This window comes from Lithobates pipiens, unplaced genomic scaffold (genome assembly GCF_037356315.1).
Source record: "Lithobates pipiens isolate NorthernLeopardFrog02 unplaced genomic scaffold, aLitPip1_a1.2 Scaffold_115, whole genome shotgun sequence".
Taxonomy (NCBI): Eukaryota; Metazoa; Chordata; class Amphibia; order Anura; family Ranidae; genus Lithobates; species Lithobates pipiens.
In genome coordinates, this window is record NW_027507702.1 from 531,821 (window position 1) to 553,397 (window position 21,577).

The following is a 21,577-nucleotide window of genomic DNA, read 5'->3' on the forward strand; positions in this document are numbered from 1 at the left end:
ATGTAAAAAAAAAAAAAAAAAAAAAAAATAAATAATTTTTTTGAGCATTTATGTAAGATAACCAACAAAATGTAAACATTTGCAGTTTTCCAAATGTTATCTGGCAAATTAAGCTTTTTTTTTAGAAATGTTAAATATTTGTATCAAATGTTGAATTTTTTTAATAATCACCCCATAAAAAAATCTAAAGGCACTTTATACTTTTTTACCTACCCAGTTTGGGTCTCATCACTAACTTGTCTTGCTTGTTTTAATTTTAATTTAAATTTTTTTTTTTTTTTTGTGTTGTATCAGTATGAATATTAATAACTTTATTCTTGAGGAAAATAGATCCAATAATTATTGAAATGTAAAAAAAAAAAAAAAAATTGTTTTTTTTAAGCATTTATCTACCGTGTTTCACCGAATATAAGATCAGGTCTTATACTGCAGCCCTCCTGGAAAATCAGGGTAGGTCTTATTTTCAGGGTAGGTCTTACTTTTGGGGAAACATGGTAAGATAAGCAACAAAATTACCTACCCCGTTTGGGTCTCATCACTAAGTTGTCTTACTTGCTTTATTTTTTATTTTTTTCTGTGTTGTATCAGTATGAATATTAATAACTTTATTCTTGGGGAAAATAGATCCAATAATTATTGAAATGTAAGAAAAAATTTTGAGCATTTATGTAAGATAAGCAACAAAATGTAAACATTTGCCGAGTTTCCAAAATGTTATCTGGCAATTTAAGCTTATTTTAGAAATGTAAAATATATGTATCAAATATATATTTTTTAATAATCACCCCACAAAAATATTTAAAGGTACTTTATACTTATTTACTTTATTATTTATTTATACTTTATTTTTATTTTTGGGAGAATTTATCTACTGTGTTTCCCTGAAAATAACCCCGGGTCTTATATTGCAACCCTCCTGGAAAATCGCAGTAGGTCTTATTTTCAGGGTAGGTCTACCTTTCGGGGGAAACACGGTAAAGATAAGCAACAAAAGGACTTACATAGTTCGGGTCTCATCACTAAGTTGTCTTGCTTGCTTTAATTAATTTATTTTTTTTGTTTTGTATCGGCATGAACATTAATAACTTTATTCTTGTAGAAAATAGATCCAATAATTATTGAAATGTAAAAAAAAAAAAAAATATTATTTTTTTGAGCATTTATCTAAGATGAGCAACAAAATGTAAACATTTGCAGAGTTCCCCAAATGTGGCAATTTTAGCTTATTTTAGAAATGTAAAATATTTTGTATCAAATATTGAATTTTTAAATAATCACCCCATAAAAATACTTTATATTTATTTACCTACCCAGTTTGGGTCTCATCACTAACTTGTCTTGCTTGCTTTAATTTTTATTTATTTTTTTATTTATTTTTTGTGTTGTATCGGTATGAACAATAATAACTTTATTCTTGGGGGAAAATAAATCCAATAATTATTGGAATGTAAATATATATATATATATATATATATATATATATATATATATATATATATATATATATATATTTGTAAGAGCAACAAAATATAAACATTTGCAGAGTTTCACAAATGTTATCTGGCAATTTAAACTTATTTTAGAAATGTAAAATATTTGTATCAAATGTTGAATTTTTTAATAATCAACCCATAAAAATATCTAAAGGCACTTTTTTGGGTCTCATCACTAAGTTGTCTCGCTTGCTTTAATTATTTTTTTTTTTTGTGTTGTATCAGTATGAACATTAATAACTTTATTCTTGGGGAAAATAGATCCAATAATTATTGAAATGTAAAAAAAAAAAAAAAAAAATATTTTTTTTAAGCATTTATCTATCTAAAAAAAAAAAATATATATATATATAAATATGTGTTTTGTAAGAGCAACAAAATGTAAACATTTGCAGTTTCACAAATGTTATCTGGCAGTTTAAGCTTATTTTAGAAATGTAAAATATTTGTATCAAATATTTTTTAATAATCAACCCATAAAAATATCTAAAGGCACTTTATACTTATTTACCTACCCAGTTTGGGTCTCATCACTAACTTGTCTTGCTTGTTTTAATTTTAATTTAAATTTTTTTTTTTTTTTTGTGTTGTATCAGTATGAATATTAATAACTTTATTCTTGAGGGAAATAGATCCATTAATTATAGAAATGTAAAAAAAAAAAAATTGTTTTTTTAAGCATTTATCTACCGTGTTTCCCCAAATATAAGCCCGGGTCTTATATTGCAGCCCTCCTGGAAAATCAGGGTAGGTCTTATTTTCAGGGTAGGTCTTACTTTTGGGGAAACATGGTAAGATAAGCAACAAAATTACCTACCCCGTTTGGGTCTCATCACAAGTTGTCTTACTTGCTTTATTTTTTTTTTTTTTGTGTTGTATCAGTATGAACATTAATAACTTTATTCTTGGGGAAAATAGATCCAATAATTATTGAAATGCAAAAAATATATATATATATTTTTGTGCATTTATGTAAGATAAGCAACAAAATGTAAACATTTGCAGAGTTTCCCAAATGTGGCAATTTAAGCTTTTTTTTTAGAAATGTTAAAAATTTGTATATATTGAATTTATATTTAAAATATTTTGTAAATATTGAATTTTTTAATAATCACCCCATAAAAAAAATCTAAAGGCACTTTATACTTTATACTTATTTACCTACCCAGTTTGGGTCTCATCACTAAGTTGTCTCGCTTGCTTTAATTTTTTTTTTTGTATTGTATCGGTATGAACATTAATAACTTTATTCTTGGGGAAAATAGATCCAATAATTATTGAAATGTAAAAAAAAAAAAGCATTTATCTACCGCGTTTCCCCGAAAATAACCCCGGGTCTTATATTGCAGCCCTCCTGGAAAATCGGGGTAGGTCTTATTTTCAGGGTAGGTCTTACTTTCGGAGGAAAAGCATTTATCTACCGCGTTTCCCCGAAAATAACCCCGGGTCTTATATTGCAGCCCTCCTGGAAAATTGGGGTAGGTCTTATTTTCAGGGTAGGTCTTACTTTCGGGGGGAAACGCGGTAAGATAAGAAACAAAATGTAAACATTTGCAGAGTTTCCCAAAATGTTATCTGGCAGTTTAAGCTTATTTTAGAAATGTAAAATATCTGTAATAAATATTGAATTTTTAACCACTTAAGGACCGCCGTATTGCCAATGTACGTCATCACAATGGCATGTACAGGCACAAGCACGTACATGTTACGTGCTTGCCTTCCAGCGGGTGGGGGGGTCCGATCGGACCCCCTCCCGCTGGATACGGCGGTCCGGTTCGCTTCAGGAGCGATCTGAGATGAGGGGATGTGTCACGTACCTGGTTGGAGAGCCTAAAACGTGCAGGGAGCGGCGCCTCGTAAGCCTCCGGCTCGAGAGCCCCTGGAGATGGAGACAGGGATTCAGGAGTCCGGAGGACACAAGTGCCAGGCCGGATAGCAGATAGCAGGCACAGCCGGAACAGGTGGTAGACTGGAACGGCAGGCGCAACCAGCGCTGGACGCCGGACGGGAACTGCTGGACAGCTGGCACAGGTGGACAGGCAGGAGCCACAGAAGTAGTCGGTACTGGACTTCAGGTAGACAGGCAGGCGTGGTCAGAGGCGAGCTGGGTCGGCAACAATCGGGCAGCAGAGGTACAGAGCAGAAGGCAGAAGCGTGGTCAATCAGGCAAAGGGTCGGAGGCAGGCGGCAAACAGGCAAGGTCCAGGAACAGGCCGGGTACTGTATCAGGAACACACACACAGGAACAGGTAGCAGAAGTCTCAGGAACGCTGTAGACAGGACAGCACTGAGGAGCAGGAGCTGGTCCCTTAAATAGGCTATTGGGCGCCAAGAACGGTCGCACGGTACGTTTGCGTACCCCCGCGGGTAACCGTGCTCCCGTTCGTGACCCCGCGTACCCGCGTACGCCCGTTCGGCTTGTCGCGCACCCGCGTGCGCCCGCTCGTGTCAATGCGCACCCGCGTGCGCCTGTTGGGGACTACATGCACTCGCGTGCGTTCGTTTGCGCCAACCTGCGTCCGAGGGCACCGACGATCCCCTTGTACAGGAAACCTGCGGGTAAGTCTCCTTTGTACGATCGGGATAGTGGAACGACCGTGACATTGCCCCCCCCCCAAGGGGCAACCTCCGGATGCCCAACTGAGTCATTTTATCCGGATGAGTCCTCTTGAAGGCATGGATCAGTCTTTTAGCATGCAGGTTGGACTCTGGTTCCCACGAATTCTCCTCAGGGCCATATCCCTTCCACTTAACCAGGAACTGGGTCTGGTTCCGTCTTTTCCTGCAGTCCAGAATGGATTCGACCTCATATTCTAATTCCCCATCAATCATCACAGGTTCTGGGGGGTTGGCACTCCGATCGGCAAAGGGGTCCGGAACCGCAGGTTTGAGCAACGAGACATGAAAGACCGGGTGGATCCGGAATGACTCCGGGAGTTTCAGCTCAAAGGCCACATCATTTAATTTCCTCAGAATGGGGAATGGACCCACAAACTTCGGGCCCAGCTTCCTGGAAGGGCAGGCCAACTTATAATTCACTGTAGACAGCCAGACCTGGTCCCCGACCTGGAGGTCAAGTTCCCCCCTTCTCTTCCTATCAAAGACCTCTTTATAATGTTCCTGGGTCTTAGCCAGAGTTTCTTGAAGAATCCTGTTGTTGTTCTTGAAAAAATTAAGGTCCTCCTGAACCGCCGACACTGAACATTCGGGAAGACTACCGGGTAGAAAAAGCGGATGGAAACCAAAGTTTGCAAAAAATGGGGACTGTTTGGTGGCAGAATGGATGGAATTATTGTATGCGAATTCTGCTAATGGTAAGAGCGATGCCCAATCGTCCTGGGAGAAGGAAGAGAAGCAACGCAGATATTGCTCCAGCGTTTGGTTGGTTCTCTCGATCTGGCCGTTAGTTTGAGGGTGATAGGCCGAAGAAAGCGAAGCTCAATTTTCAGGGCCCCACAGAGAGCTTTCCAAAACCTGGACGTAAACTGTACCCCTCTATCAGAGGTGATGTCAGCAGGAACGCCGTGGAGCCTTACCACTTCTTTAATAAAAGTCCTGGCCATCTCTGTGGCCGACGGGGTCCCCTTCATAGGTAAAAAGTGGGCCATCTTGGTAAACCTGTCTACCACCACCAAGATTGAGGAGAAGTCTTCAGAGGGGGGCAGTTCCACGATGAAATCCATGGATATCATCTTCCATGGTCTGTCTGGGATGGGCAATGGTCTCAGCAAGCCCCAAACCCTGGATTTACTACCTTTGTTCCTGATGCAAGTGGTGCATGCCTCTACATATTCCCTGCAGTGCTTCTTCATCTGAGGCCACCAAAACGTGCGTCGGAGCAAGTCTGTGGTTTTAAACACCCCAAAGTGACCGGCCAGTGGGTGGTCGTGGCAGGAGCTGAGGACCGCAGTACGTATCTCTTGGGGGACAAAGATTCTGTCCTGGTGCCAGAGAAGACCGTCTTTGGAGGTTAAGGAGATGTCAGGTGGTAGGGCCGGATCGCTGGAGGCCTGCTTAATTCAGGAAAGGAGATTTTCCTGAAGCAGAAGAAAGTTTCCTGGGGGAAGAATGGTGTCTGGAGTAGGGAGTACCACTGATTCGTTGTACATCCGGGAGAGAGCATCGGGCTTCACGTTCTTTGACCCGGGCCTGTACGTGATGTGGAACACAAATCTAGAAAAGAAAAGTGCCCACCGAGCCTGTCTTGGTTTCAGTCGCTTGGCTGATTTAAGATATTCTAGGTTTTTGTGGTCCGTATAGACCAGGATCGGGTGGGAAGCGCCTTCAAGGAGGTAGCGCCACTCCTCCAACGCTGCCTTGATTGCCAGTAGTTCTCGGTCACCGACATCATAGTTCCGCTCTGCTTCCGAAAGTTTGCGGGAGAAGAAGGCCACTGGGTACAAAAGTGACTTAGGTCCCTGTCTCTGGGAGAGTACTGCCCCAACGGCCACTTCCGAAGCATCCACCTCCAGGATATAAGGCAGCGTAGCGTCGGGGTGTCTTAGGATTGAGGCAGATACAAACAGGTTCTTTAGGGTTTTGAAGGCTTCTTGTGCCTTAGGAGTCCACTGAAATCTTTGACCCTGTTTGGTCAGTTCAGTGATGGGGGAAATGATGGAAGAAAATCCTCTGATGAACTTTCTGTAAAAATTAGCGAATCCCACGAACCGTTGGACCCCTTTTCTGTCCGAGGGAGCGGGCCAGTCTAAGATAGCTGAGATCTTCTGGGGATCCATCTCTATTCCATTTACCGAAATGATCAAGCCCAGGAATTGAATGCTTTGCTGTTCGAAAACGCACTTCTCCGGTTTAGCGTACAGGCCATGGAGGCGGAGTCGAGCCAGAACAATCTTCACATGTTCCCGATGTTCGGCTAAAGAGGAAGAGAAGATCAAAATATCATCGAGGTATATAACAACAAACAGGTCTAGGTACTCTCTAAAGACATCATTGACAAAATGCTGAAATGTAGCAGGAGCATTACAGAGTCCAAAGGGCATAACTAGATATTCGTAATGCCCGAATCGAGTACGAAAGGCGGTCTTCCATTCATCGCCTTCGCGAATGCGGACGAGGTTGTAAGCACCCCGTAGATCTAACTTGGAGAATACCCTAGCCGACCCCAGTCTCTGAAATAATTCGGGCACCAACGGTAGAGGGTAACGGTTTTTAACTGTGACTTTGTTGAGTGCCCGGTAGTCCACACATGGCCGTAAGGAGTGGTCCTTCTTCTGGACGAAGAAAATCCCCGCACCTGCCGGGGAAGTGGATGGCCGGATAAAGCCCTTCTTCAAGTTATCGTCCAGGTAGGTTTTCAGGGCTCCCAGCTCGGTCTCGGATAAGGGGAAGATCCTTCCGAAGGGGATCTCCGCTCCCGGAAGCAAGTCAATAGGGCAGTCATATAGTCTGTGGGGAGGTAAGGTCTCTGCGCCCTTTTTACTGAACACATCCATAAATTGATGATAAGCTTCGGGCACAGCCTGTCGGATTTCGGAGTCTGTCTCCAAGCAGAGCAGAGCAGAAGGGTCCGTATTGACGACCGGGAGGCAGTACTGATGACAATAGGCAGATGGAAACTCAATTCCTCCAGTGAACCAATTTATCAGAGGGTTGTGAGCCTTCAACCAGGGCATGCCGAGGATTACGGGAAAAAGTGGAGACTTGATAATGTCCAGACACAGGTGCTCCTGGTGGGCTCCAGCGATGGTGACAAGAAGAGGGGACGTCTCCTGGGTTACAGGTCCGGATCTTAGAGAGGAACCATCGGCCAGATAGATTGAAAGTCCCTTTACCCTAGGCCGAAGGGGAATGTTGTTTCTTAAGGCAAAGGACAAGTCCATAAAGCCGCTGCAGGCCCCAGAGTCAATAATCGCGTTGACGCTGATAGTCTTTCCGGAGAACTGTAAAAGAAGAGGCACAGCCAGGTGAGAGGTGGTACTGGTACTAGGCAGAGTAGAAGGAGAAGCAGGAGGTATAAGAAGGCACTTACGCGACTTGGCGGGGCAAGTGCGAACATAATGTCCAGATTCCCCGCAATAGAGGCAAAGGTTACCGGCTCTACGGCGTTGGCGCTCCTCGGGCGTCAGAGATGGGCGAAGTAGACCCAGTTGCATAGGCTCCGACGAATCCGGAGAAGATGGAGCAGGAAGGACCGGAGGGTTGGAACTTGGAACCCGTGGCAACATCCAGACTGGGCGAGAAGTGGAAGAGGAACGCTCCAGACGACGCTCTCTTAAACGCCTATCGATCTGGACTGAGAGGTCGATGAGCGCTTCGAGGGTTTCAGGGGTTCCCACGCGAGCCAGTTCATCTTTCAATGCTTCCGAGAGTCCCATGCGGAACTGGTAGCGGAGGGCTGAGTTATTCCACTCCGTGTCGGCACTCCAGTGCCTGAACTCAGACACATAGTCCTCTACTGGCCTGCGACCTTGTTGGAGCACGTGCAAAGCTGCTTCTGCGGTAGCAACAAGCTGGGGGTCCTCATATAGCCGAGACATTGCTTGAAGGAAAGAGTCCAGAGAGGGGTCTTTTCGTTCTAGGAGACGATGTGCCCAGGCCTGAGGTTCGTCGGTTAGTAGGGAGATAACGAACCCCACTTTTGTTGCCTCGAGGGAAAAGGTCCGGGGTTGAAGAGCGAAAAAGAGCTCGCAGGAGTTCCGAAAGGCCCTGAACTTGTTCCGGTTGCCGGAGAAACGGTCTGGCGTAGGGACCCTTGGTTCTGGCGGCATCATGACCACTGAAGGGGGGCCTGGAGGCCCAGGGACAGCTGGGGCTGCGGCAGATAGGGCCTGGACCCGTTCTTCCAATCGGCCGTAGCCTTCTTGCAGGTTCTTCACGGCCTGGGTGAGGCCGGCTAGATGATGGCAAAGTTCATCCATTGGAGACGCTCCCTACGAGGGCTCGGACATGGCTGTCCTGTACTGTCACTTACCTGGTTGGAGAGCCCAAAACGTGCAGGGAGCGGCGCCTCGTAAGCCTCCGGCTCGAGAGCCCCTGGAGATGGAGACAGGGATTCAGGAGTCCGGAGGACACAAGTGCCAGGCCGGATAGCAGATAGCAGGCACAGCCGGAACAGGTGGTAGACTGGAACGGCAGGCGCAACCAGCGCTGGACGCCGGACGGGAACTGCTGGACAGCTGGCACAGGTGGACAGGCAGGAGCCACAGAAGTAGTCGGTACTGGACTTCAGGTAGACAGGCAGGCGTGGTCAGAGGCGAGCTGGGTCGGCAACAATTGGGCAGCAGAGGTACAGAGCAGAAGGCAGAAGCGTGGTCAATCAGGCAAAGGGTCGGAGGCAGGCGGCAAACAGGCAAGGTCCAGGAACAGGCCGGGTACTGTATCAGGAACACACACACAGGAACAGGTAGCAGAAGTCTCAGGAACGCTGTAGACAGGACAGCACTGAGGAGCAGGAGCTGATCCCTTAAATAGGCTATTGGGCGCCAAGAACGGTCGCACGGTACGTTTGCGTACCCCCGCGGGTAACCGTGCTCCCGTTCGTGACCCCGCGTACCCGCGTACGCCCGTTCGGCTTGTCGCGCACCCGCGTGCGCCCGCTCGTGTCAACGCGCACCCGCGTGCGCCTGTTGGGGACTACATGCACTCGCGTGCGTTCGTTTGCGCCAACCTGCGTCCGAGGGCACCGACGATCCCCTTGTACAGGAAACCTGCGGGTAAGTCTCCTTTGTATGATCGGGATAGTGGAACGACCGTGACAGGATGGCCGTTGGTTTCTGGCCATCCCCTCTCGATCGCTCCTGGCCAATGAGAAGCTTCCTCCCACTGTGTATTGTATACACAGGCAGGGAGGAAGTGATGTCATTCTCCTCGGGGTGGTCTTTTTGACCGGACTACGAGGAGAAGACTATAAGTAAGTGTGCACCAAACACTACACTGACATGTAGGCACACAAACCCCCCCCCCCCGATCACCCCCCCCCCCCCGATCGCCCCCCCTCCCCCTCCCAGTCACAGTGTCACTGATTGCAGTGTTTATTTATTTACTGATCACTGCATTCAGTGTCAGTTGTAAAAGTAAAAACTGTCAGGGCAGTTAGTGTTAGGTCCAGGGTATCCCCCTATCACCCCCCAATAAAGGTTTAATCCCCTAATTGCCCTTAGAGTTAACCCTTTCACCCCCTTTTGCCAGTGTCACTAAGCGATCATTTTTCTGATTGCTGCATTAGTGTCACTGGTGTCGCTAGGTAGCTAGCTATTTTTTTAGGTTCACCGCCAGGTTTTTATAGCGCTAGGTACCCCGATATACTACCCAATAATGGTTTTAACCCCCTGATTGCCCCTAGTTAACCCTTTCACCCCCTTTTGCCAGTGTCACTAAGCGATCATTTTACTGATCGCTGCATTAGTGTTGCTAGTGTCGCTAGGTAGCTAGTTATTTTTTAGGTTCTGAATGACAACATGGCGGCCACCGCTACCGCTTCCGATTCCTCTCCGGATCCACCTGACCGGTCAACAAATGTTAAGCATCAGCTGGGTGTCATTAAAACACCCTGTTTAAACGTGGGTGCACAGAGTTCCACCAAAAGGAAAAAGTTGAAACCTTCAAGAAAACAAGAAGGGGCGGTCAAAGACACAGATGGAGCAACCAAAGATCGTTACAAACTGAGAGATCGGTTCCGGAAATAGCATCAAACGTGGTGAATTTGTCAAGCACTGTCCTGAATTCTGCTGAAATATCGCTGTTGTCTAAAGGACTGAATTTTTGTCCAGATAGGCATTTTGATTTATTCGGGACAGTTTTAGATATGAATAAATTTGTGCGTTCTCTCACCTTGAAAAAGCATTATTTTGGTGGTACTGATGATGGGTCAGCTGTGGATTCTGGAGATTGCGATCCTGCGACCGCTGCCATTATGGGTGAGTCTTGTTCCCCTCCTTCTAGCTTTTCTGATCAATGTGCTCTTTGCGATTTGGAAGATTTGGCTATTGAGTCTGCACCTGCCCCTATGGAGATGTTGGGTGGTCGCACTACTATCCCTTTTCGATTAAGGTCAGACTTCTACCCGATTGGCTCCAGGGGCAAGGACATGGACCTTTTTCAAAAGCTAGTGGAGAAAGACCTGACTCATCTGGCTTGCGGTCGCAGAAGTCGCTCCAGACCCAATAATTTATCTAGTGTTGAAAAAGAGGCTCTTACCCATCTGAGTGCCAACAAATGTATTGTGATAAAAAATGCCGATAAGGGGGGCTCTGTTGTAGTGCTAGATTCATGTACGTATAGGGATGAAGCAATCCGCCAACTGTCGGATGACAAAACTTATTTGAAGTTAAAGGGGGATCCTACGTCCACCTTTAGGAAGGATCTTAATGCACTTTTGGATAGAGCAGTCACAGCAGGCATTTTCACTCAAGTTGAGAGAGATATGTTTATCCCTGATGCCCCGATTATGCCCATTTTTCATCATTTACCCAAGCTGCACAAGGGTTGTCAACCCTTGTCAGGTAGACCTATAGTGGCAGGCATTGGGTCACTGAATGAGCGCTTGGGGGAGTGGGTTGATTACCAGTTACAGCCACTGGTTTCTGATTTACCCGTTTTTTTGAGAGATACTAAGCAGCTTTTGTCTGATATTCAACCTATGAAATGGGATTCGGATTTTGTGTGGATTACCTGTGATGTGGCCTTTATTCATCTATCCCCCACTCTCTAGGGATTCAGGCCATAGCCTTTTTTCTTAGACATCATAGCCAACGCTCCTTGGTGCACCAAGAGTTTGTTTTATGTTGTTTAGAGTATTTATTAACTCACAATTTTTTTATGTTCGACGGGGACTACTATCTCCAGAAGTGCGGGGCCTCGATGGGCGCTAAATTCTCCCCCTCCCTTGCTAATTTGTACATGGGTTGGTGGGAGAGGTCCCGCATTTTTGGCGCTGGTTGTCCCCATCGCTCTGAGATTAAGTTTTTCCGTCGCTATATAGACGACTAAGGCCGCGTACACACGCGGGGACTGTTCGCCCAACTTTGTCCGTCAAACAGTTTCGGCAAACAGTCCACTCAAAATTAGCATGGACGGACTTGCCCACACACGACGAACGAACAGTTTGCTGAAACCGTGCGCGATGACGTGAACGGCACGTACGACGGGACGAAAAATACGACGTCCTATACACTGCATTATAACTTTCAGCGTGTAAATCCTTTCTGAGCATGCGCGGAACTTAGTTTGTCGAACAAGCCTACACACGAGGGAACTGTTCGCTGAAACAAAGCTAGGTACCCCGATATACTACCCAATAATGGTCTTAACCCCCTTTCACCAGCGATCACAGTATAAGTGTCACTGGTGTCGCTGGTTAGCCAGTTAGTTATTTAGGTTCCCCGTCAGGTTTTTATATAGCGCCAGGGACCCCCATATACTACCTAATAAAAATTTAACTAGCGATCACCGTATAAGTGTTACGGGTGACTCTGGTTAGTTTGCTTTTTATAGCATCAGGGCACCCACCATTTATTACCCAAAAAAGGTTTAACCCCCTGATCACCCGGCGGGTGATATCAATTAGGTTTTAGGGTCAGGGTCTGCGTCGCCCCAGGCAGCGCTAGGTTAGTGCCAGTACCGCTAACACCCACACGCAAAGCATACACCTCCCGTAGTGGTATAGAATCTGAACAGATCAATATCTGATCTGATCAGATCTATACTAGCGTCCCCAGCAGTTCAGGGTTCCAAAAAAAACGCATTGTTAGCGGGATCAGCCCAGAAACCTGCTGGCACCTGCGTTTTGCCCCTCTGCCCAGCCCACCCAAGTGCAGTATCGATCGATCACTGTCACTTACAAAACACTAAACACATAACTGCAGCGATCGCAGAGTCAGGCCTGATCCCTGCCATCGCTAACAGTTTCTTTGGTAGCGTTTTAGATTTAAATCCGGAAGGCAGTGCTTGGTTTTCGGGGTCCCGTACGCGGCTAGGCTCCCAAAAAGTCCCCCACATGTGGTATCCCCGTACTCGGGAGAAGCAGCAGAATTTATTTTGGGGTATCATTTGACTTATGCCCATAGCATGTGTGAGCAATATATCATTTAGTGACAACTTTGTGCAAAAAAAAAAAAAAAAATTGTAATATTCCTGCAACTTGTGGCAAAATATAAAATATTTCATGGACTCAACATGCCTCTCAGTAAATAGCTTGGGGTGTCTACTTTCCAAAATGGGGTCATTTTGGGGGGTTTTGTGCCATCTTGGCATTTTATGACCTTCGAAACTGTGATAGGTAGTGAGGAGTGAAATCAAAAATTTGCACCCTTAGAAATCCTGAAGGCAGTGATTGGTTTTCGGGGTGCCGTACGCGGCTAGGCTCCCAAAAAGTCCCACATATGTGGTATCCCCGTACTCAGGAGAAGCAGCAGAATATATTTTGGGGTGCAATTCCACATTTAACTATGGCATGTGTGAGCAATATATCATTTAGTGACAACTTTTTGTAAACTTTTTATTTTTTTATTTTTTTGTCATTGTTCAATCACTTGGGACAAAAAAAAAAAATATTCAATGGGCTCAACATGCCCCTCATCAATTTCCTTGGGGTGTCTACTTTCCAAAATGGGGTCATTTGGGGGGGTTTTGTGCTATTTTGGCATTTTATGGCCTTCGAAACTGTGATAGGTAGTGAGGAGTGAAATCAAAAATTTGCACCCTTAGAAATCCTGAAGGCAGTGATTGGTTTTCAGGGTGCCGTACGCGGCTAGCCTCCCAAAAAGTCCCACATATGTGGTATCCCCGTACTCAGGAGAAGCAGCAGAATATATTTTGGGGTGCAATTCCATATATAACTATGGTAGTGTGAGCAATGTATCATTCAGTGACAACTTTTTGTAAACTTCTTTTTTATTTTTATTTTTTTGTGTCATTATTCAATCACTTGGGACAAAAAATAAATATTCAATGGGCTCAACATGCCCCTCAGCAATTTCCTTGGGGGTGTCTACTTTCCAAAATGGGGTCATTTGGGGGGGGGGGGGGTTGTACTGCCCTGCCATTTTAGCACCTCAAGAAATGAGATAAGCAGTCATAAATTAAAAGCTGTGTAAATTCCAGAAAATGTACTCTAGTTTGTAGACGCTATAACTTTTGCGCAAACCAATAAATATACGCTTATTGACATTTTTTTTACTAAAGACATGTGGCTGAATACATTTTGCCCTAAATGTATGACTAAAATTGAATTTATTCGATTTTTCTTATAACAAAAAGTAGAAAATATCTTTTTTTCTGAAAATTTTTGGTCTTTTTCCATTTATATCGCAAAAAATAAAAATCGCAGAGGCAATAAAATACCATCAAAAGAAAGCTCTATTTGTGGGAAGAAAAGGACGCAAATTTCGTTTGGGTACAACATTGCATGACCGCGCAATTACCAGTTAAAGCAGTGCAGTGCGAAATTGTAAAAAGACCTCTGGTCCTTAGGCTTAGACAATTGGTCCGGGGCTGAAGTGGTTAAAACCAAAATACAAAAAAACGCAATTGTGCACAATGTAAAAAGTACAAAAATAGCTAAACGATTGAAAAGATTGAATTCACTTACAATTTAAACCAGTGAGTTTAACATTTATGCAAAACAGTTTCTCAGTTCCTGATGTTTCACCCCCTGAAATCGGAGAAATTTCCATTCTGGGATGATTTACAGGCTAAACAGTATAAAATCCTTCAAATGCGGTTTCTCCCCTATAAAAAGACCAAAACTGCGCCTCTGCAAACCAAAATCAGCTTTTTAACACAGAACAGACCGTACTACTCACACTAAACTTAGAAAACCTGGCCCAAAAGCAGAGCAATTCCACCCAAAACACAGCAGACACAAAATGGCAATTGCAGCAAACGAAAACCGGGCCACGACAAAATGGCAGGTGAAAGCCCCGGCCACATGGTGACTACAACAAAATGTCCGACAACACAATGGTAAAACAAACATTTGAAATGCCTTTGCTGTTCCCGCCAAAACCAGCACTAATCAAGATTTCTTCGATAGAAAACCAAACAATTGAGAATGCACAGCTAACCTAAGACACACACTTTAGGCTACATCAACAAGGGAAAAAATCCGAAAGTTACATAAAACACAAAATAACAAGGCTCAAACATACACTCTTGTTCCCAAGGAAAGGTCATATACTTAACTCTGGCATCAGCTTCCACAAGAGAAATATAAACAGCGATGGCTGCATGCACGATGGTTACTGCCAGCGATGCTGCACCTGTTACTGCGAGCGATACTGCACCTGTTACTATCAGCGATGCTGCACCTGTTACTGCGAGCGATACTGCACCTGTTACTATAAGCGATGCTGCACCTGTGACTGCGAGCGATACTGCACCTGTGACTGCGAGCGATACTGCACCTGTGACTGCGAGCGATACTGCACCTGTTACTGAGAGCGATACTGCACCTGTTACTGCGAGCGATACTGCACCTGTGACTGCGAGCGATACTGCACCTGTTACTGAGAGCGATACTGCACCTGTTACTGCGAGCGATACTGCACCTGTGACTGCGAGCGATACTGCACCTGTTACTGCGAGCGATACTGCACCTGTTACTGCGAGCGATACTGCACCTGTTACTGCGAGCGATACTGCACCTGTTACTGAGAGCGATACTGCACCTGTTACTGCGAGCGATACTGCACCTGTGACTGCGAGCGATACTGCACCTGTTACTGCGAGCGATACTGCACCTGTTACTGCGAGCGATACTGCACCTGTTACTGCGAGCGATACTGCACCTGTTACTGCGAGCGATACTGCACCTGTTACTGCGAGTGATACTGCACCTGTGACTGCAAGCGATACTGCACCTGTTACTGCGAGCAATACTGCATCTGTTACTGCGAGCGATACTGCACCTGTGACTGCGAGCGATACTGCACCTGTTACTGCGAGCGATACTGCACCTGTTACTGCGAGTGATACCGCACCTGTTACTGTGAGCGATACTGCACCTGTTACTGCGAGCGATACTGCACCTGTTACTGTGAGCGATACTGCACCTGTTACTGCGAGCGATACTGCACCTGTTACTGCGAGCGATACTGCACCTGTTACTGCGAGCGATACTGCACCTGTTACTGCGAGCGATACTGCACCTGTTACTGCGAGCGATACTGCACCTGTTACTGCGAGTGATACTGCACCTGTGACTGCAAGCGATACTGCACCTGTTACTGCGAGCAATACTGCATCTGTTACTGCGAGCGATACTGCACCTGTGACTGCGAGCGATACTGCACCTGTTACTGCGAGCGATACTGCACCTGTTACTGCGAGTGATACCGCACCTGTTACTGTGAGCGATACTGCACCTGTTACTGCGAGCGATACTGCACCTGTTACTGTGAGCGATACTGCACCTGTTACTGCGAGCGATACTGCACCTGTTACTGCGAGTGATACCGCACCTGTTACTGTGAGCGATACTGCACCTGTTACTGCGAGCGATGCTGCACCTGTTACTGAGAGCGATACTGCACCTGTGACTGCGAGCGATACTGCATCTGTTACTGAGAGGGATACTGCACCTGTTACTGCGAGCGATACTGCACCTGTTACTGCGAGCGATACTACACCTGTTACTGCGAGTGATACCGCACCTGTTACTGTGAGCGATACTGCACCTGTTACTGCGAGCGATACTGCACCTGTTACTGTGAGCGATACTGCACCTGTTACTGAGAGCGATACTGCACCTGTTACTGCGAGCGATACTGCACCTGTTACTGAGAGCGATACTGCACCTGTGACTGCGAGCGATACTGCACCTGTGACTGCGAGCGATACTGCACCTGTTACTGAGAGCGATACTGCACCTGTTACTGCGAGCGATACTGCACCTGTTACTGAGAGCGATACTGCACCTGTTACTGCGAGCGATACTGCACCTGTTACTGCGAGCGATACTGCACCTGTGACTGCAAGCGATACTGCACCTGTTACTGCGAGCAATACTGCACCTGTTACTGCGAGTGATACTGCACCTGTGACTGCGAGCGATACTGCACCTGTTACTGCGAGCGATACTGCACCTGTTACTGCGAGTGATACCGCACCTGTTACTGTGAGCGATACTGCACCTGTTACTGCGAGCGATACTGCACCTGTTACTGTGAGCGATACTGCACCTGTTACTGAGAGCGATACTGCACCTGTTACTGCCAGCGATACTGCACCTGTTACTGAGAGCGATACTGCACCTGTTACTGCGAGCGATACTGCACCTGTTACTGCGAGCGATACTGCACCTGTGACTGCAAGCGATACTGCACCTGTTACTGCGAGCAATACTGCACCTGTTACTGCGAGTGATACTGCACCTGTGACTGCGAGCGATACTGCACCTGTTACTGCGAGCGATACTGCACCTGTTACTGCGAGTGATACCGCACCTGTTACTGTGAGCGATACTGCACCTGTTACTGAGAGCGATACTGCACATGTTACTGAGAGCGATACTGCACCTGTTACTGCGAGCGATACTGCATCTGTTACTGCGAGCGATACTGCACCTGTTACTGCGAGCGATACTGTACCTGTTACTGCCAGCGATACTGCACCTGTTACTGCGAGCGATACTGCACCTGTTACTGCCATCATTCTTGTACATGTGACCACCTGTGTTCTACACTTGTTACCATAAGTAAAAACGCTAGTGTTGGCATCTGTGTTCTGTAAAAAAAACTTTTCATCCTTTAACTTGCATTCTTCTAAATACATGAACTGTTAAACCTTCATGCACGTTGTATTTCCTTCTTCCTTGACTTTGGTACCTTATTTCACAAGCTGATTGGGCCTCCTGTCATGTGACTGTTTCACGTGGGTTTGCGCTGAACTCAGTTTGGCCTGAACTCGCGTGAGACTGTCACATGACAGCAAGCCGCCATCTCAATCAGCTGTGGTCATGGAATTCCCCACCCCCCCCCAACCCCGCATGTAACAAAGGGGCAGCCATAGTGATGACATCATTGACCTAGCATGGCCATATTTGGACAATATATAACCATGTGGCCATAAAGGGGTCAATGATGTCACCAGCACCCCCTTTTGTTGCGTGCGGTTGCAGAGTGGAGGAACTCCAAGGCTGCAGCTGATTGGGCCTCCTTGTCTCCCATGGCTTTGGACCAAACTTTAGCTTATCGTTAGTCACAGAACTTCATCAAGACCAGTCATAACCTTATACTTTATGTTACATTTCGATAACGTCTGATTGAATAGTAACCACATGGATGCAAAAACTTTTATGTTTTTACAGGAGAACAAGATGTCCAACGTCAGTGATGTGACGGAACCACCCACCTTTTACAACCATGCGCATTTGTTCAATGTCCTGGTTTTCTCTTTCACGACCCTCGTGGGCGTCCCCGGCAATGCTCTGGTGCTTTGGGTTACCGGAGTGAAGATGAAGCGGACCGTGATTACCATTTGGTTTTGGAACCTTGCCGTGGCCGATATCATGTGCTGCTTGTGTCTTCCGTTGATTATAGTGCAGTACTTCTACTCAAACTGGCTGTACGGTCCGGTGCTCTGCAAGAGTTTACCCTTCGTCATTCTTTTAAACATGTTCACCAGCGTCTTCACCTTGGTGGCTATCAGTGTTGACCGGTGCATCCTGGTTGTCCTACCCATTTGGGCCCGAAATCACCGAGGAGTACGAAAGGCGTGGATGACCTGCTTGGCTATTTGGATGATGTCCTTCATAATCTGTATACCTAAGTTCCTGTACAGAACTTTCTCCGCTTCCAATGGGTCAGTTCGATGCACTTCTGAACCGCACATGACAGAGCCCACCACTTACATCTATATGGTTTTTGGTTTTCTGCTTCCATTCCTAATCATTTCTGCCTGTTACATTTCTGTGGCTTTTATATTGCACAATAGAAGAGTTACAGAAATTGGTAATAAAATCATCAAGGTGTCTTTAGGGATCATAGTCGCATTTTTCATCACCTGGGCCCCCTACCACATCATGGGCGTAGTCCTGATATTCACTAAAAATGAACTGGCGGACATCCTAGATCTGTTCTCGCAGGCCCTGGCCCTGTTCAATAGTTGCGTCAACCCGATTCTCTATGTCTTCATGGGGAAAGATATGAAGGATAAGGTGAGACAACCTATTGCGAGACTCATGCAAAATACATTTAGCGAAAGCTCGTCAAGCGGCGGAGCACCTCGCAGGTCAAACCGGGCGGCCGAAGACGTGACTCCACAGTAAGGATCTCGGTGTAAAATGCCGACTTATGCCAAAAAGACGAAGAAAGACCTCTGCTTGAATGTTTAGAAGGACCTGTAGACTTCTTTGTTGTATTAGGGATTTGTGAGCAACTGGCTGCTGGAAATCCATGCATGCTTGGGTAGCCATATGTTGGCAGATGTCTTGTGCAAGTCACGTGCCATCAGGGCTGTTTGACCAACTCACACAATGGGTGTTACATAGTTAGTTAGGTTGCATAAAGACACCAGTCCATCCAGTGTGAGTGTCTACAATTGTCCCTATCCCTGTACATTGCATCAGTCCTTACCCTCAAGGTTCCCACAATCCAAGGTCCCCATTCATATACTAGGGGCCAATTTTGGACAGAAGCCAATTAATCTACCTGCATGTCTTTGTAGTGTGGGAGGAAACCGGAGTACCCGGAGGAAACCCACACAGGCACAGGGAGAACATGCAAACTCCAGGCAGGTAGTGTCATGGTTGGGATCCGAACCAGCAACCCTTTTAATGCTAGGCGAGAGTGCTACCCACTACACCACTGTGCCACTCACTACACCACTGTGCCACTCACTACACCACTGTGCTGCCACGTGCACTGCATTTAGGCTACTCAACCTGCCTGCTATATCACATTGACATACCCCATGCTTATGAAAGCCTTGGACTTCAGCGGAGCTGTCTTGAATATTGACGGGGCCCTGGACAAATATTTTCTTGCCTCCCCCCCCAACATCCCAAAAAACAAACAAACACACCCATAGATTTGTCTGAAAAGAAAACCCCATGAATACACAGGATCCCCCCCCCCCCAATGCTAGCTGCACCATTAAATGGGACCCCCCCTCCTCCATTATTATACAAGACCCCTTCCGCATACTACCCCAATCATTACAAACGATCCCCTCCCCCATACTATCCCCATCACTACACAGGACCCCTCCCCCATACTACCTGCACTATTACATGGGACCTCCCCTCCTCCATCATTATACAAGACCCCTTCCGCATACTACCCCAATCATTACAAATTATCCCTTCCCCCATACTATCCCCATGATTACACAGGACCCCTCCGCCATACTCCCCTCATTATTACACAGGACCCCTCCTCCATACTCCCCTCATTATTACACAGGACCCCTCCGCCATACTCCCCCTCATTATTACAAAGGACCCCTCCGCCATACTCCCCTCATTATTACACAGAACCCCTCCGCCATACTCCCCTCATTATTACACAGAACCCCTCCGCCATACTCCCCTCATTATTACACAGAACCCCTCCGCCATACTCCCTTCATTATTACACAGAACCCCTCCGCCATACTCCCCCTCATTATTACACAGGACCCCTCTGCCATACTCCCCCTCATTATTACACAGGACCCCTCTGCCATACTCCCCTCATTATTACACAGGATCCCTCCGCCATACTCCCCTCATTATTACACAGGATCCCCTCCGCCATACTCCCCTCATTATTACACAGGACCCCTCCTCCATACTCCCCTCATTATTACACAGGATCCCCTCCGCCATACTCCCCTCATTATTACACAGGATCCCCTCCGCCATACTCCCCTCATTATTACACAGGACCCCTCCACCATACTCCCCTCATTATTACACAGGACCCCTCCGCCATACTCCCCTCATTATTACACAGGACCCCTCCGCCATACTCCCCTCATTATTACACAGGATCCCCTCCGCCATACTCCCCTCATTATTACACAGGACCCCTCCGCCATACTCCCTTCATTATTACAAAGGACCCCTCCGCCATACTCCCCTCATTATTACACAGGACCCCTCCTCCATACTCCCCTCATTATTACACAGGATCCCCTCCGCCATACTCCCCTCATTATTACACAGGATCCCCTCCGCCATACTCCCCTCATTATTACACAGGATCCCTCCGCCATACTCCCCCCATTATTACACAGAACCCCTCCGCCATACTCCCCTCATTATTACACAGGATCCCCTCCGCCATACTCCCCTCATTATTACACAGGACCCCTCCACCATACTCCCCTCATTATTACACAGGACCCCTCCGCCATACACCCCCCATTATTACACAGGACCCCTCTGCCATACTCCCCTTATTATTACACAGGACCCCTCCGCCATACTCCCCCTCATTATTACACAGGACCCCTCCGCCATACTCCCCTCATTATTACAAAGGACCCCTCCGCCATACTCCCCTCATTATTACACAGAACCCCTCCGCCATACTCCCCTCATTATTACACAGAACCCCTCTGCCATACTCCCTTCATTATTACACAGAACCCCTCCGCCATACTCCCCTCATTATTACACAGGACCCCTCTGCCATACTCCCTTCATTATTACACAGAACCCCTCCGCCATACTCCCTTCATTATTACACAGAACCCCTCCGCCATACTCCCCTCATTATTACACAGGACCCCTCTGCCATACTCCCCTCATTATTACACAGGACCCCTCTGCCATACTCCCCTCATTATTACACAGAACCCCTCTGCCATACTCCCTTCATTATTACACAGAACCCCTCCGCCATACTCCCCTCATTATTACAAAGGACCCCTCCGCCATACTCCCCCTCATTATTACACAGGACCCCTCCGCCATACTCCCCCTCATTATTACACAGGACCCCTCCGCCATACTCCCCTCATTATTACACAGAACCCCTCCGCCATACTCCCCTCATTATTACACAGAACCCCTCCGCCATACTCCCTTCATTATTACACAGAACCCCTCCGCCATACTCCCCTCATTATTACAAAGGACCCCTCCGCCATACTCCCCTCATTATTACACAGGACCCCTCCGCCATACTCCCCCTCATTATTAC

The 21,577-nt window shown here is 46.5% G+C and overlaps 1 protein-coding gene across 1 annotated transcript; it reads left to right on the forward strand.

The window, feature by feature from the left end:
• The first annotated feature begins 17,745 nt into the window (after positions 1-17,745).
• Positions 17,746-18,892, forward strand: LOC143973781 (C3a anaphylatoxin chemotactic receptor-like). Its single transcript, XM_077474641.1, has one exon. The coding sequence runs from the start codon at positions 17,746-17,748 to the stop codon at positions 18,715-18,717; it is 972 nt and encodes a 323-aa protein (XP_077330767.1). The 3' UTR covers positions 18,718-18,892.
• The last annotated feature ends 2,685 nt before the right edge of the window (positions 18,893-21,577 follow it).

Coding starts and splice junctions, on each gene's coding strand:
- LOC143973781 (XM_077474641.1), top strand. CDS start 17,746: ATGTTTTTACAGGAGAACAAGATGTCCAACGTCAGTGATGTGACGGAA.